The 17,964-nt window shown below is 46.3% G+C and overlaps 1 protein-coding gene across 4 annotated transcripts in view; it reads left to right on the top strand.

The window, feature by feature from the left end:
* Window positions 1-15,147, top strand: part of LOC149873551 (uncharacterized) — a 103,270-nt gene extending 88,123 nt beyond the window's left edge. For all 4 annotated transcript variants that reach the window (XR_016442306.1, XR_016442304.1, XM_090046941.1 and 1 more), the window contains one exon: window positions 12,113-15,147. Coding sequence is in view for 2 of the 4 variants with exons in the window: in XM_090046941.1 (XP_089903067.1) it covers window positions 12,113-12,184 (72 nt within the window). In the remaining 2 variants the exon portion in view is untranslated. The remainder of the gene's footprint in view (window positions 1-12,112) is intronic.
* Window positions 15,148-17,964: the final 2,817 nt, after the last annotated feature.

Below are 17,964 nucleotides of genomic sequence, written 5' to 3'. Positions count from 1 at the left end.
GGGTGGTGAGACTCTTGAGTTCAAGTCCATAGTCTGTAAGGGGGCTGGTCTACTGGCCATAGACCTTTCTGTTCCTGTTTCTCTCTTCCCAAACCTGACTGCTTCTACTCCAACCCATCCCAGTTTTCTCTCTCCTCCCCTTTAGCTCCTCATCCCAGTGTCCTCTCTGGCTCCATTTCCCAGTCTCTGCTCAATCAATCAAATTTTCCTTTTGGAGGTTTTCAAAATGTTCCCCTTCATCTGAGTCCCAGACTTCTCTCTACCTTGGCTCTTGGTCCCATTCTCACCATAGGCGCGCTTCACAGGAAGTCTATCTCCAATGGAAAAACCTTTCTCTGAGCTCCGCCTTTCCTCTCCACCTCCTGTTGTGTTTCAGTGGTAGTTTCCTTGTCTGCCATGTGAGAGAGCCAGGTTTGATTCCCAAATGTGCATAAAGCTACAGTCATTGAGGCACTGAACAGCGGGACTTGGTCTGGCCTTTGGGTAATGTCAAAAGATGGGGGTGGAAGGTCTGGACAGCCTCTGCCCCTCTATGCTCCTGTATAGGTGCATGTATTGATGGTCCTGGTGACCTCTCATGTACATCATAATCCAGAAGAAATGACAGTTCCCTACTACTACTCTCCTCTCCATACTTTCATACTAGTCCCGCTCTATGAGTTTGCCTCCTGTCTTAGCTGTAGTAAAGTTTTAACGTGGGCGAAATAATGTATGCTTCCCTAATTTCACTTTCAAATACCTGAGCATTTCCAAAATAATTTAGCTGGAGTTAAAAATGCACTAAGGATGACTTCATTCGTAACAGATAAGGTTGGGCAAGGTTCTTGGCAGCTGAGAATTAGGTTTTAAAATGAGACGTGTGGGTGAACCTTAGCTTGAAGCAGTGCTACAAATTCAGCTGTCACAGAGGAGAATTCCAAGTATAAAAGTTCCCTTTTGTCCAAAATGCCTTTGTAAGATCTTCTTCAGATGGAGAGCAGGTTATTGGTCCCTTTTTTGAGAAAAAGGCCTAGCCCTTTTCCATCCTTAAGTCCCAAAATAAACCCACCACTACTTACTGGCAGGGCTTTCTTTTTCATGTTCAACACTGATAAATAATCAAGACAATTATATTATATTCATTGCCTACTCTGGTGGAAAATAATTACAACAATTACCACCCAATTAAAATGCTGCTGTTTCTCCTAGTGTCATTAGCATGTACCAAACATTTTGTTCTTGTGGTTTAAAGTGCAGTAATAGCACAGTCCAAGTGCAACACCCATTTCAATGCAACTTCCCTGCGTAGCCAGCTTCCCAGCTGTGATTACCTCTGCCTCCTCTGAGATGTGGTTAATCTTCAGTAAGGCATCCGATGCACTTCTACCAGAGGGGGAGCGACTGTTTAGGCTGTGATTTACCTAATTTACTCTGATAATAATGGAGCTGGCTGTGTAGCCATCTGTCTGCTTTACATAAGTCTTCTGTCCTCCCTCCCCCATCCAGCGCATACAGAGTATAATAGTTGTGCCATTGGGGCAGAAAGAAGGGAGAGAGAGTTTCACCTCAGTTATGGTCCTCAGTGCACTGGGTACAAATGTTGCTACATCCCTTGCTGCAGTGCTCTGGAATGGCAAGAAATGCACCAGGACTCTTTTGCATTAGTGTCCTGATGTGACTGCCAGCAAGGTTGCCAGCGATGGGGCTTTCTGGATGTGTTTCTACCAGGGACCAAGCAGAATGCCAGCCGTTCATTCCATGCAGGCCACCGCCTAGGCTGTCAGATGATGATCACTTTAAGCCTCTGCCCACCTAAACCTGGATCAGACCTGGTTATGTGCAGGTAGAAGTTCTCTATTCCCACAATTAAATCCTGCCATGACATCCTGATCTTGCTCCCCAGTTGCCTTTCAAAACAGTTATCCACAGGCTCAAGAGGCATCTTTTGCTTTTTTCAGGTCCCCAGGCCTTTGTGTCTGATATTGACTTCAGACAACTTGTCACCAGCCGGTCATGGTTTATTGCTGCAGTGATAATAGTATTTCTATAGCAACTGCCAGTAGCATAACCAGAGTAGGGCTAGACCTGCACACTAGCCCTGGGTGCTGCTTTAGAAATGGGGCCAGAATGACAGCTCGTGGGGAGCCTGTGGTGGTAGCAGCAGCCAGGAGCTTTGAAATCCCACAGTGAGTTCATGGCTCCTTGCCCCACTCCGGTACTTGGAACCCCTCTCACCCGGTGTTTACAGTAGACCCCCCGATTTATGTGATTCTGACTTGCGTGTCTCGCATTTGTGATTTTTTTTATTAGGCCCAGACTGAAAAATGCCCCTTGAGATGCATGTCATTTGCATATATATGCAGATGCTTGTGAGATCTGCATATATATGCGCATATATACATGAACGCCTCACAAGATTTGCAGGCAGAATCAAGCGGATCTGTGCCGCCATTGTGGTAGCGGCATCTCAAGATGCATAGTTGAGATGCTAGACGCACCTCCTAAAGGCGATTCTGCCAAGAAAAGGGGGAAAAAAAGCTATGACTAGGGTATGTCTGGGGTACACAACCCCTCACTATTTTATTATTTCCTATGGGGAAAGTTGTCTCAACTTACACAAAATTCCCCCAGAATGCAATACTTGTATAAATCGGGGGTCTACTGGAATGTCATCTCTATCCCAGGTTGCCAGAATTGCTAGTCAGATGTCTAGCACTAACAGCCCAAGGACTGAGAAGGACTCCATGGGCATTAAGGAACTCAGCCTCAAAGCATCTTGGGGAAGGCCAGGAAGTGTTTCAATATCACTGATGAAGCAATGCAGGATCTGAAATGTTCAAGACCTGCCCAAGGCCATGCAGGATGTCCAGGGCACCGGCAGGGCTAGAACTTGCAACAATCATGTCACGTTCCTTGAGAGCAAGCAACATGACAAATGATTCATGAAAAACAGACCAGATAAGTCAATCCATCAAAGCTACCTGGATCCACTATCCATACCTCAAAGCAGAAAAAAGGAATGGGGTCTATGCAATAGCTTCATACTGAGGGACTGGATGTAGATCAGCTTCTCTGCTACTCTGTGGCCTGACAGGAGCCACATCTAGGTTTCTCAGGTGGGTGGCCATGCCAGAATTTGGGCCTAAGTATATCCTGCCCAGAATTGTAAAGGGGTGACTCAGTGTTACAACAGGGAATTGTACTGATTAAACCATGGGAAGAATTGAGGCCTTACAGCCTAATTCAAAGTCCCTGAAGGTCAATACAAAGACAGAATTAATGCAAAACTTCAGTTGGATTTACATCTGGCCCATATACATAAAACCTACATGTTACTGTCTATGATGATAAATATTGTTTCAACTGGGTCCTTATGAAGCATTTAATGGAAAAGCCCAGTCATTTGTGGCCTATATAATGTTATTAAAATGTACCCACAATATCTCTTTCAAAGCAGACATTAAACAAAAGAGAGGAAAGAGACAGAGACAGGTCAACAGTAATTCAATACTACAACTGCCCGAGATCACTCAGTAAAACTGAATACATAAAGAACAGAAAAAGTATTAGAATCATAGAATCAAGGAAAATTAGGGTTGGAAGGGACCTGAGGAGGTCACCTAGTTCAACCCTTTGATCAAAGCAGGACCATCCCCAACTGGATCATCCCAGCCAAGGCTTTATCTAGCTGGGTCTTAAAAGCCTCCAAGGATAAAGAATCCACCACCTTACCCTCCTAGTGAGAAAATGTTTCCTAATATCTAACCTAAACTTTCCTTGCTGCAACTTGAGACCTTGCCCCTTGTTCTGTCATCTGCCACCACTGAGTACAGTTTAGCTTCATCCTCCTTTGAACTCCCCTGCATGTAGTTCAGGGGCGGGCAATTATTTTGGGCAGAGGGCTGCCTACTGAGCAGGAACAGCCCCATGGTCCCAGGCCAGAAGCCTCTGCTAGGCAGGGCTTCTTTTTTGGGGGGAAAGGGGGAGGGGGCAGGGCTGGGCAGGCAGGCTTTGCTGCTGGGTCCTGCCACTGGGTTCCCCTGGATCTTTGACGGGCAGCCAGGAGCAAATAAATATTAATTTTCTAAATTTTTTACGGGCCCCGTGGGCCAGATAGAATGGCCTGGTGGGCTGCATCTGGCCTCTGGGCCATATTTTGCCAGCCCCGATGTAGCTGAAAGCTGCTATTAAATCTCCTCTCAGTATTCTCTTCTCTAGACTAAATAAGCCCAGTTCCCTCAACCTCTCTTCATAAGTCATGTGCCTCAGCTCCTTCACCTTTTCCATTGCCCTCTCCAGTTTGTCCACACCCTGCTGCACTCTCTCCAGTTTGTCCACACCCTTTTTGTAGCGGGGGCCCCAAAACTGAACATAGTACTCCAGATGTGACCTCACCAGTGCTGAATAGTGGGGAATAATCACTTCCCTTGACCTTGCTGGCAACACACCTACCAATGCATCCCAGTATGCCATTAGCCTTCTTAGCAAGAAGGGCACACTGTTGGCACATATTCCGCTTATTGTCCACTGTAATCCCCAGGTCCTTTTCTGCAGAGCTGCTGCCCAGCGAGTCAGCCCCCAGCCTGTACTCATTCATGGGATTGTTCTGTCCTAAGTGCAGCACTTGGCACTTGTCCTTACTGAACTTCATGAGGTTTATTTTGGCTCAATCCTCCAATTTGTCTAGGTCACCCTGAATCTTAGCCCTACCCTCCAGTGTACTTTCCCCCCATCTTGGTGTCATCTGCAAACTTGCTGAGAGTACACTCTATGCCATCTTCCAGGTCTTTGATGAACACACTGAACAAAACTCACCCTGAGGTACTCCACTTGATACCAGTTGCCAGCTAGATAGTGAGCCAACTAGATTACTACCCACTGAGCCCAACAATCCAGCTAGTTTTCTATCCATCTTACAGTCCATTTATCCAGCCCATACTTCCTTCGCTTACTTGTGAGAATGTTGTGGAAGACCGTATCAAGAGTCTTGCTAAAATCAAGGTACACCACATTCACCCATCTCCCCACATCCACAGAGCCAGTCATCTCAACCTGAAGGCAATCAGGTTGGTCAGGCATGACTTGCCCCTGGTGAATCCATGCTGACTGTCCCTAATCACCTTCTTCCAGTCCAAGTGCTTACAAATGGATTCCTTGAGGATCTGCTTCATGATTTTTCCAGGGACTAAGGTGAGGCTGACTGGTCTGTAGTTCCCTGAATCCTCCTTTATCCCTTACTTAAATATGGACAATATATTTGCCCTTTTCCAATCATCCAGGATGTCTTCTGATCACCATGAGTTTTCAAAGATGATGGCCAATAGCTCTGCAATCACATCAGCCAACTCCCTCAGCACCCTCAGGTGCATCACATCCAGTCCCATGGACTTGTACACATCCAACTTTTCTAAACAGTCCCTAATCTGGTTTTTCACTACTGTTAGTTGCTCACCTTCCCCCCAAACTATGTTGCCCGGTGCAGTAGTCTGGGAGCTGACCTTGCCTGTGATGACTGAATTGAAAAAGGCATTGAGTACTTCAACCTTTTCTGCATCTCTGTCACTAGGTTGCCTCCCCCATTCAGTAAAGGACCCACACTTTCCCTGATCCTCCTCTTGCTACTGACATACTTGTAGAAACTCTTCTTGATACCCTTCACATCCCTTGCTAGCTGCAACTCCAATTGTGCTTTGGCCTTCCCAACTTCATCCCTGCATTAGGCTTGTGCGAAGAGGCTCATACTTGCTTTGGATTCAGATTCGGCCAGTTCAGGGGACAGTAATCTGATCCGGTGATTCGAATCACTCTCCCAAATCGATTTGGCCAAATTTGGTTCGGAGATTCAGCTGCTGCCAAATCAGCTGAATCTCCAAATCAGGCAGGCCCATCACCTGCCCGCTGTCCCAGCCCTGGCAATGGCTGCACCCCTTGACCCAGCTCCCAGCTCTTTGAAAATAAAGCCCCGACTCACCGGGTACTTCCAGGCAGTGCAGGGGAATCCCCACTGCCCCTTGCTTTCCCATGCTGCATGGGAGGCTCTGCCATAAGACCCCCCCCCCACTCCCCCATTCCCCCTGCCCATGGCTGCCCCAGAAACCAGTGAGTGCAGGGGTTTTGAGGGGTTTTTTTCTGAAAGGGCTGGAGTTGGGGAGGCAAGGCAGCCATGGCGGGGGGAGGGCTGAGAGAGTGGGGGGTGGGTCAGAAGGCTTGTGGCAGAGCCCCCTGCATGTTGTGGAGCAGTGGGGGGAGGGAGCAGCAGGGATCGCTCCCCACCCCCACTGGGCAAAAGCCAGGGAGGGGGCTTTTTTTAAAGCACCAGGAGCTGGGGCAGGCAGGGCAGCCATGGGGGAGGGGGCTGGGGGAGTGGGTGGAGGTCATGGGGGCTAGGGAGAAGGCAGGGGATGGGGCCTGGCAGGGGTCCCCCATGGTCCCCTCCCTGCTCCTCCAGCCCCACCTCCCCTGACCCCTACTTACCAGCATGGAGTCCGGGTCCAGCTCCCTGCTGCAGCAAGCGGGGACTGCCCAAATCATCAAAGCTCTCTGAATCTTTTCTGCATCAATTCGGAGCGTTCTGAATCAATTCAGACCATTTGATTGGTTCTCTGATTGGATTTGGATTTGAAGATTCAGCCACCGACTCAAATCAGTACCCAAAGCTTTGCACCACCCTACCCTACATGCCTGATCAATGCTCTTATACTCCTCCCTAGTATTTGTCCAAGTTTCCACTTCTTATAAGCTTCCTTTTCATGATTTAATTTACTAAAGAGTTCCCTGTTAAGCCATGCTGGTCTTTTTCCACACTTGCTATTCTTCCTGCACATCAGGATGGTTTGTTCCTGCACTCTCAGTAAGACTTCTTCAAGTACAGCCAGCTCTCTGGTACTCCTTTCTTCCCCAGACTGGTTTCCCAGGGGATCCTGCCCATGAGTTCCCTGAGTGAGTCCAGGTCAGCTTTTCTGAAGTCCAGGGTCTTTACTCCACTGCTCTCCATCCTTCTTTTCCTCAGGATCCTGAACTCAGTCATCTCATGGTCACTGCTGCCCAAGTTGCCATCTACTAGTACATTCCCCACCAATTCATCCCTGTTTGTGAGCAGCAGGTCAAGAAGAGCACAGCTCCTAGCTCCAGCACTCGCACCAGGAAGTTGTCCTCTGTACTCTCCAAAAACTTCCTGGATTGCCTGTGCACTGCTGTATTGCCCTCCCAGCAGTTGTCAGGGTGACTGAAGTCCCCATGAGAACTAGGGCCTGCGATCAAGAAACTTCTGCTAGTTGTTTGAAGAAAGCTTCATCCACCACTTCTTCCTGGTCTGGTGGTCTGCAGCAGACCCCCACCACAACATCACCCTTGTTACTCTCTCCTCTGACCCTAACCCAGAGACTCTCAACAGGCCTGTCTCCAGTTTCATACAGGAGCTCTGAGCAATGATATGGCTCTTTACAGAGAGTGCAACTCCTCTTCTTCTTCTCCCCTGCCTGTCCTTCCTGAACCGTTTGTACCCATCCATGACAGTGCTCCAAGTCATGCGAGCTCCTGCCAAGGGTTTGTTATTTCAATCATGTCATAATCCTGTGACTGTGCAAGGACTTCCAATTCTTCCTGTTTGTTTCCCAGGCTCCATGCATTTGTGTTCAGGCACCTAAGGTAACTAGTCAATTGTCAAATTTCTCAGGAAGAATGAGAACACCTCCTCTGCTGCCCCCTCCTGCTTGCTCTTCCTCCAGGGCACCCACTTCCCTACTTGCCTCAGATGGCTTTGGCCTCCATCCCCCAGTGAACCTACTTTAAACCCCTCACTAGGTAAGCAAGCCTGTTTTGTGAAGATGCTCTTCTCTCTCTTCATCAGGTGGATCCCATTTCTTCCTAGCAATCCTTCTTCTTGGACTATCATCTTGTGGTCAAAGAAGCCAAAGTCCTGGTGGTGACACCACCTAAACATCCAGGCAATCAACTTCAGGATGCACCTGCTCCTGCCTGATCCCTTTCCCTTGACCAGAAGGATTGAAGAGCCACCTGAGACCCCAACCCCTTCACCCAGAGCCCTGTAGTCATTTCTGATCTGCTCAGGGTCTTCCCCAGCAGTGTCATTGGTGCCCACATGGATGAGCAGCATGGAGCTGGATGAATCTTGGTAATCCCTCCATGACATCTTGGATCTGGGCTCCTGGCAAGCAGCAGACTTCCTGAGACAACATGTCAGGTCATCAGATGGATCCCTGTATCCCTTGCAGAACGGAGTCTCCAACCACCACCACCCATTGCTTCCTCTTGGTGGTGGTAGTGGTCTCGATTCTTCCCATCTTGGGGATCCTTGCCCTGTCCTTTGCACTGATGGAACATGCTCCTCTCCCTCTGTTGCTAAGGCCCCATATCTCTTCTCCAGACAAAATGCTGCTGATGGAGATGAAGATTTCTGCTTGCTGCCAGAGACCACGAGCTTCCAGCTTCCACCTTCCTGGGAGTCCGTGTCCTCTCACTTCTCTAGCACTGCCTTTGGCAGTTCTTCCTTCACAGTCCTGGAGGTCTCTGTCAGCATTGAATCAATTAACTCCTCATAACAGAGGATGCTTTGGAGCCTCACCACCTCCTCCTGTAGCTCTCTTGCCTGTTCCCTGAGAGACACCACCAGGGGACAGCACTCACATCACAGGCAGTGCCCCACCTGGCTGTCACTGGAAGGAACCTGCAAGCTGCCATCTCCACAGCACCAAACCTGGACCTGGGTGGAAGTCTTGATGCTGAGTGGTCCTTCATGGACAGGAACCTCACAGGTGTAAGCAGAGGCAGTGGCAGAGGCAATGGGTCCAGCATTGCAACATCCTCCAGCCATTTCCCTGGGTCTCTTAATCTGCCTCTTCTTTCTTACTGCCCTTCTTCCAAGCACTCTTTCCCTAGCCAGCTCACCTGAAAGCTGGCCTGTATACTGTTCCTTGGCCCCAAAGAGTTCCTTTTTCCCACCTTCCTCACACCAAGCTGAAAGTGGAAGGAGGAGGTAAACTGGTCTGCAAACTGACCAGTGAACTGCCTGCAAGCTGCTTCAGAGGGATCAAGCTCTAAGGTGAGCTGCTTCTTCCTTTACAAAACCTAGAAAGAGAGGTGACATGGCAATAACTGTAGCAAGGCAGTTAGACACCAATGCCATGTGAGATCAAGAGTTTCCCAATACATTTCTCTAGGCGCGTCTACATGGGATGCTTACTGTGCAGTATCCTAATAACTTTGCACAGTAGCATGCCAGTCAAAAACTGTGCTAATACATTACTGCACAGTGTTGTTAGGCTACTGTGCAGTAAGCATCAAAAAACCCCTGTGCACCGGTGCTACTGTGCAGTAGTGCAAGTTACTATGCATTCAACTAGTACTTGGTTAACCAAGTACTAAACTTAATGTGCAGTAACTAGAGAGCATTAATGAATGTGTAGATGCACCCTCTTTGTAGGAAGCACAACTTGTATTGTGCTTCATACCTTGTCTAACCATATCAGTACTCATGTGGCCTTTATTACCATGGAGCCCTAGAATCATTAAACGATTTTATAGACTTTTGGTTCCCCTGCATGGTGACACATTTCACAGGATAGGGTAAGCCACTTGCGTAAAGAATTCTTAGGTACAATGAGTCATTCAACTGAGATCTTCAGAGTCCTAGTCTACTGGTCTGAGCAGAAGCCCAGGCATCTTGGTCAGGTACAGACATTACACTTTTATGGGTATAAGTGATTGGAAACCAGTCTAAACCTGTAACAGAACAGAAGTTTGGCACACACAGGGTGCATCTACATGTCCCTGTATGGTGTGTTACATTGACATAGTGATTACACGTCTACATATGATCACCAGCTATATTGTTGCAGTGGCGCACTCCCTGGGTATAGTGCTCTGTTTTGGTGATGTAGCGGCAAAATTTACCTATGTGCCCAGCACAGTAACCACCCATACTGTGCCGTGCTTTAGTACTTTGTTTTAGAAAAGTACTAAAGGAAGTACTAAAGCACAGTGCTGTAGCACTGTTGTGTTACAGCGATGTGTAGATGTGCCCTGCCCACAGATTGCTTTAAAAATGGCGGAACCCAGTCTAAGATTTGGTCTCCCTCTCACCCCATCAAAGTGTTGCAAAAAATTGCAGTCCGTTTCTTGGAGGCCACTAAAATCACAGACACACATACATCAGATGGCACAAAAGGTGTATTTGCAAATAGGGTCAGAGCAGAGTCAAAGACTCAGATTACTCTGAATCCACCAAGGAATTTTTGCAGGCTGTATTTATCTTTTTCCTCCTGGGCACGTGTGCAGAAACAGGAACTCTTACAGCTCATTTCCGTTTCATACAAACATATATGTGATTACATCACTACATCCATCGCATGTATATTATAATTAACTACTTAAGTATGCAGGGCGGAGAAATAAATATGCATCAGCTAATTGAGCATGCTCAGAAAGTTCTATAGGTCACCAAGAGTTTAACACCCCCCCCCTTCAAGGACACAGTCAGTTGAATTCCAGCTTCTGTAATCTGCATGAGAAAGACTAGGAGAAGCTGGGGGAGAGTCTGTGATTTAGTATAAGAAGAGCTGTGGCAAGGCTGGGCAAGGAGAAAAGTCCTTGGCAGTGTTTCTTTCTTATCAGGCGCAAGATGCAAGCTGTGCATTTCTGACAATACTCCATTTCTAACAAAAGGGTGAATGTGTGTTCTGTTTGCTATCCATCTAAACTATGCCACTTATAGAAAACTGCATAACTTAGATCGATTCTGCCTTGGGCTTTTTGGTATGTCTGTACCTAGCCCTTATATTTAATCAGCTGAGGGTCTCTGGTCTACTCAGCTCATATTGCTCTTTGGTTATGATGAATCATTTGTCATTCAATAACAAAGCCCTCCAGCCAGCAACCTGGATTAGGCCTGATTCTCAGAAGTGTTAAACAAACACAAAGACATAAAGAGGAGCCGGGAGTATTCAGCCTGTCTGAAAGAGTAGTCCCTCTGATCCCAGAAGATGGACATGATTTCTCCCCTTTCAATGTGAGGAAATGCAAGGTGTGACCTTGAGGTGTGTACTCTCTGCTCTCCTTGTACTCAGACTGATACTTTCCCCAAGGATGTGAAGGCCTAAGTGCTCACTAGGAAAAACTTATGAACTTGTGTCCACTGGAGCAGCTCAGTCAGTGGCTCTGCCTTCACTTTCTATTAGCACAGATTCATTTAACATTGCAGACATGCTACCTTCAATGGAAGGCCACTGGCTGTCTTTCTGGGAGCCATTCATGGTGAAACTGTTGGTCCTCAAGGCTCTGCCTTGTGAGAGGGAAAGCCTGAGAGCAACGCTTGGCCACATACTTAGGATCCCTCTAAACTCTCAATCCTGTCAAAAGGTCAGGGTGGGGTATGGCAGAGTGGGAGTGAGTGGACCAAGCTTGTTTCTCTGGGTTTTGCAATGAAGCAGCATAGACACAGACAATGCCTTCAGGTTCCAGAGGGATACTGTGGGACTCTGTATCAGGAAAGACCAATGTTTATCAATCTCATCTATGTATCAGTTTGATATTTGTTCAGTTTCACCAAACTAGATTCATAACCAGAACCACGTAAATCCTTGAAAACTCCAAGATAGATTTAAACTGTGGTATGTGAACTGGGGCTTGGTGGTATTCACTTCTGTCTATCAAATCAGGAACCATTTGCAAAGCTTAAGTCCTCCCTTAATAAAGTTCCAGGATTTTGACTCGGGACCATTTCTACTGATAACCTCAGCAGCTCTGGAAGAATTAGTCTCTAGGGCACCAGCTATGGCAGGTGATGAGAATTCAGTGCTTTTTTAACTCCTTCCAAGCATTACCTTCTCTATATACCATCCTGGTTATGTACCTGACTATAGAGAATTATCCAGTCATGTTAAGACTAAAAGTTTATGCTGTCAGTGAAGACCTCAAAATATTTTGAGTAGTATTTTGTCCTTTCTACATGTGAACAAACAGAGCTTCAGAGAATGTAGATGACCCACTCAAGGTGACATAGCAAGTTAGTGGCAGAGTTAGATAAAGAAAACAGGCAATCTGCTGCCCAGGCCTCCTGCTCTAACTAGCAAACAAATTTCCTCCTTTTCATTCCTCTTCCTTTTGCTTTGCACAGCAACAGAAGGTATCTGGAACTGAGACCTGCACATCAGCTGATCAGCTTTCAAGAGTAGGCCATTTCAGATGAGAATCATCCCACACTGCCCACAGATGTTAACAGACAGCAGATGGAGGAAAGAATCTTGAATGGCTGGAGAGGAAATCACGTTTTTCCTGACACGTGAAAGGAATTTACATGAAGAGATGCAGTGTTGGCTGCAGGCTGGGCATGCTTGGCCAAAACCAAGACATCCAGGACTGTTGTTTTTATACTGAATTTCCTCTGGTGGCTGACTTGGAATTTACAACTGTGGCAGAAATGGAAATTGAGTCGAGTGGGTAAAGTGTGCATTCTATCCAGGAAGCTCTAGACAGATACTGCTAGATGATTAACCATCCAAATGACTTCCAGATAACTGGCAACATCCCCAGCTGGAGTTGGATTAAAATATAAATATGTATTATAGTGCCTGGGTCATGGGAATCTTGCCTCCTTGTGCTTTTGTTTATGATTTTTTGGCTTGGGGCACTACAGTCTAGATGTATTAATACTAGCAGGATAATAGCCATACTTGGCACTCATGCACTGGTAGTATTGTACCTCCAAAGATCTAAGGCTGCATGGCAAAAAGTGCCATTATTACCATTTAACAGATGGAGAGGCTGAGATGGAGGGAAGTGTAAGTGATGATCATACCCCAAGTCAGTGGTAGATCTGGGAACAGGAGCCAGGCCGTCTTCTCCCCGATCTGGGCTCTGGCAAATAATATTGCCTTTCTGCACAAACCAGTTAGATTACAGGAGAGCCAGCAATTGCCTGCCAAAACTAATTTTTTTCCTGGAAACAATCAGGTAGAGATGGATCTTTTAGGCCTTAGTCAAGCTAAGCTCCTCAGAGGTACAGCCGTGTTCTTGGTGTTAAGCTTATCAGCTTTTCAGAATTGCACTAGAGGAAAATTTGGCTGTTACCTAGGTGCAACCCCCACTGTCATCTGTCTTTGGCACCATGTCTGTAGGTGCTGCACCCATGAAAATGAGGGTGGCTTTTACCTGAATAAGAACTGAAATATTTGACCATTTGGGTCAGGTCTCCAACTGGTGCAGAATGATGGTGGCATCCGGTGGCATTCAGGAGCATAGAACTGTACTGGTATATCCTGCTGGTCTCATCCTCTGGGTGAAAAACTTGGTCTCCAGAAGCCAATGGGAATTTTGCCTTTGTTTTCCCAGTGACGCTGGGGACAGGATTTAACCTTTTCCTTTCGTTTGTGGCTTAGGTTTGCTCTGTGTATTCACAAGAGGATGCCTCCATCTTGGCATTGTGCCTTCAAGAAATTGTAGCCATAAACTTTCCATTCCAGGCATGCTGGGTGGGATTGATTTTGGCCAATTGCTGCATCTTCTAAAGCTAGCCTTTTGGTGGCTTAGGCTGGATGCTTTTTGATGGGACTTGATCTGAGGCAGAGCATTTTCTCTCATTGCTGGGTTGGCTGGATAGTTTATATAATGCAAAAAAGTGGGTCATATTTCTTGCCCTTTCAAATGAGAATTTTTTTCATCTCGACATCATTTCCCATCTCTTCCCTCTGTATCTGGTAAATAATCTTGGATTCAGGCCAGAAGAGTGAAGATAAAAACATGTAAGATGTAGCTTAAATTGTCCTTTCATGTTGTGAACTCAGCTTAGCTAAGCCTCTTGGTAGACACACTCTAGCACAGACATGAGAAAACATTGCTGGGACAAAACAGGATTACTTTCTCTGACAGCCCACTCTCTCAGATGCCGCCAACTTCAAGGAATCAGCAAATGAGACCTGGGGCACAATTACCACTGGGTTTGCACAGCAAAATCCCAACTGACAAGGTCAGACAAAATTACCCTATTTTGTCTGGTTTTTGTCTGTTTTGACCATGTTAAAGGGTTTGCAGCATATACTGTACAGAAACAATACACTCCAGAAGGTGTCTAGTGTGATGTACTATATATACAATGAACAGCCCAGAGAAAATTTTAAGTGCACCCTACAAGTATGTGTCTCACTTTCCTGAGATTTCCCTTGCTGTAGTGTGTAGGCCCATATTGTGTGATTGTTTTGCAGAGGGGGCAAGATGGGATGGGGGAGGAAGATGGAAGCCATCTGGTGTTAACATAGACTGTACCCAAAGGATTTCCCATTGTGTAATCAGTTTGTGGAGAACAAAAACAAGAGACACAGAACTGGTTAAAAATGCAAATAGCTTTGGAGAACTCAGCTCCATTCGGTAAACCCAGACTCCAATGGGGCATCAATTAAAGTCAAGCCCCCAACAGAGGTGGAGATAAAGGGGGAGGTTTGCTGAGTTTTTTCCCCCCTGTACTTGAAAACTGTTGACTGTGGAAAGTCGGTGGCTGGAGAACATCCCAGAGGTGGCATCAGGCTCAGCCTCTGAGTTAGAGGAGCTGTGAGTTAGGCTCAGCTGCACTTCAGCTTCCTTCCCCATGCCCTGCCAGCCAGGCAGCCAGCAGCCATGGTCCAAACTGGCGTATCACCCACTCAGCTGAAGGAAAGGTGAAGGGATCGTGAGAAAATGAGACTCAGCCTGGCTGCTGTCAGATCAGCTGCAGTTTCAATATTACAGTGAAATAATAGCCCCCAGGCTTGCTGCGGTCTGCCTTCAAGATTGCTGTGGTAACAGTCAGCCCTGAAGGACACTGGAATGATAGATGAGCCGGCTACCTCCTGCTTTTGCCTGCAGGACCTGGGGACCATTTACAAAACAGATAACTAGAATTACAGCTGAGTAAGCTGTGTGCTGCTTTAACCCTATGGGGTACAAACAGGATCCAGTCCTGTTGGGCGGACAAATGCCAATTGGCTTGGGTCCTTCTCTGATAAGGTGACTTGTGGCCCTAGCAGCTGCTGGACTCAGTGCCTAACCCTGCACCATGATGGTTAAATGACCTTTTGTATGCCTAACCCATGTCATGTGATTGGCAACAGGCAATACAAACTCAGTGTGTATCCTCTTTTATTATGTGGTATCAGAATTAAATTTAATCCAGAAGGCATAGTCACACTGCTTTTGACTATTTCTGGGAGTGAATTATACTGCAGAGAAGGCAGGTGAAATCTTCTAGGCTACATGCAACAGAGCCAGGAGTACTGGAAACCAGCAGGATGTCCCATAACGTACTCCGACATGTCCAGATTCCATTGGTCCAGAAAAAAATACCTGTTAGAAAAGGCACATTCTCACTGCAAGAAGCTGGCTGCCACATGAGACCACTAACCATCACCATACAGTCAGAGGTAGCAAAGCCAAGAGCTGTGACAGTTTGGGCAGTTTAAGGGATACAGCCTTGCCAAGCCCAAACATTCAAAAATCCTGAGCAAGACCCAAAATGTCATTAAATTGGTGTACAATCAAGGGATTGTATACAATAATGTAGGTTGGGGTCTATTTAGTCACCTTACTTTCTTTAGGTTAGAGTACACTTAAGTCATGTTTTCAAGTTTTTCTCTGTAACTGTGTGGGCCAGAAACTTACTTTTTTTATGAAAGCTGAGATTCTTTCTCTAAGAAATACTCCAGATGTTGAGAGATATGACAAACTTGCAAATGTTGGCAATGATGTAGATAGATTATTTAGGGATTAATTTATTTGTTAAATATAACTGATAATACAGTCCAAGCGAGGTTCCTTTTAAAAAGAGACTTGACTTAGAAATCTGGATATTTTCAAACCAAGTGACAACTCTATTTTCTACTCTAAGAGTTGGCAAGTGGTGAAAGGATGGGTATGCATCCAGTTAACAATAGAGGCATAAAGACAGAATGTCCTGGTAAATTCAGGGCAGAGCCCAGACTTGCTTGTAATAAATGTACAGGCAATTGCCATACAACAGAAATGTGTCCAACATCAGAAGTGCAGTGTCTTGCAGGCAACTGTTTTGCAAGTGTGTGTTGCTCTCAGCACAAAATAACAAAGTATTATAAAAACAGAATAGTTGTATGAATCTACTATTGGAGAACAAGGTTAGGATGATAAAGATGGTGTAGAAACAGAGTTCTTGATTAGTTCTCTCAATCTTTAAAAGAAGGCTCTGCAACAGGTTGGTCTGTGGTACATGAGGCAAGGCACAAATAAATGCAGACTGCCTTCCTATCATTCAAGAAGGCAGGGCTAGGTTAACTCTGTATCTTCAAGTTCATGGGAAGGCTCCTGTTCAGGTTAATGGGCTTTGTTTCTTATCACTCCTCTGCACCAGAGTCTGTGGCTCTGTATGTGGTACATGTATTCTGAAGGGTAGTATGAAGCAAGGAATAGGCCTGTTGAAAGCTCTTGAATAAAGGGCAGAGGGGAAACCAGCAGGGGTGATGACACAGTGGGCATCTGCTATCGGTAACCAAATGAAGAGGAAGAGGTGGATGATGCTTTCTTTAAACAGCTAACAGAAGTTTCCAAATCACAGAACTGGGGTCTCATGACATCTGTTACGAGGGAAACTCAGCAGTGCACAGGCAGTCCAGCAAGTTCTTGGTTTGTGTTGGGGATAACTTTTTGGTACAGGTGGTGAGGAGGCCACCTAGGCAGGAAGCTCTTTTCAACTTGCCACTCACCAACAGGCAGGAATTAGTTGAGAATGTGAAGGAGGAAGTAATCTTGGGTGACAGTGACCATGAAATGATACTATTCAAAACCCTAAGGAAAGGATGGAAGGAGAGCAGCAGAATAAAAACACTGGACCTCAGAAAAGCAGATTTTAACAAACTCAAGGAACCGGGGGGGTGGGCAGGATCCCCTGGAAAGCAGGTCTGATGGGGAAAGGAGTCTAGGAGAGTTGGCTGTACTTTAAGGTGGCCATATTAAAGGTTCAGGAGCAAGCTATTCCAATACAGCTAAAGAAAAAGATGTGCAAGAGGAGACTGGCCTGGATAAACAACAATCTCTTCAATGAGTTGAAATTAAAAAAGGATTCCTACAAGAAGTGGAAACTGTGTCATAGTACCACAGAAGAACATAAGAGTATTATGCAGGCATGCAGATTGAAAATCAAGGCGGCCAAGGCATGGTTTGAAATGTAACTGGCAAGGGTTGTAAAAGGCAATAACAAGGGATTCTACAAGTATATCAGATGTAAGAGGAAGACCCAAGAAACTGTAGGTCTCTTGCAGTATGCGAAAGCAATCTAGTTATGGAGGATGCAGAGAAGGCTGAAGTGTTTAATGCCTTTTTAAATTCAGTCTTCAGGAATAAAGTCTGATACCAGATGACAAGTCATGTTGGCAGCAAAGATAGGGAAAGAGGCAAACAGCCTAGGGTAATGATAGACCAGGTTAGGGATTGCTTAGTCAATGACTTGAAATTACTTTCAAACAGGGCTGGATGGGATATATCTAGAGCACTGAAGGAATTGGCTGTGGTAATTTCTAGGGCTGTGTGAAGCTCTGGTCCCTGATTTGATTCGGCAGAGATTTGGCTTGATTCGGTGGCCGAATCTCCGAATCCAAATCAAATCAGGAAACTCATTAATCTCTCTGAATCGAACTGGAACCCTCTAAATCGATCTGGAGAGATTCAGAAAGATTCGGAAATCTGGACAGATAGACAGCTTTAAATGTTTTTTCTACATCCCTCTAGGTAGCAGGCGGCTTGTGAATGCTGCGATGGTGGGGCACATGGAGTGTACCACAGCAGTGTGGGGGGCTCCCCAGTGCACCTGGCAGCAGACCCAGAAGTGGACCAGAAGCACTTCTGGTCCGCTTCCGGGTCCGCCGGGGAGTGTGCAGGGCCCACCCCCACGCACTCTCTCCTGGCTTGGTGACTGGTGTCTCCTGAGTCTGGGGGGGCACCTGAGGTCCCAGCTGATTGCCAAGCCATGTTACT

Source organism: Crocodylus siamensis, chromosome 1 (assembly GCF_052110815.1).
Source record: "Crocodylus siamensis isolate JL-2025a chromosome 1, ASM5211081v1, whole genome shotgun sequence".
In the NCBI taxonomy this organism is placed as follows: Eukaryota; Metazoa; Chordata; order Crocodylia; family Crocodylidae; genus Crocodylus; species Crocodylus siamensis.
The sequence above is the reverse complement of the archived record's forward strand: the minus strand, read 5'-3'. Positions and strand labels throughout refer to the sequence as shown.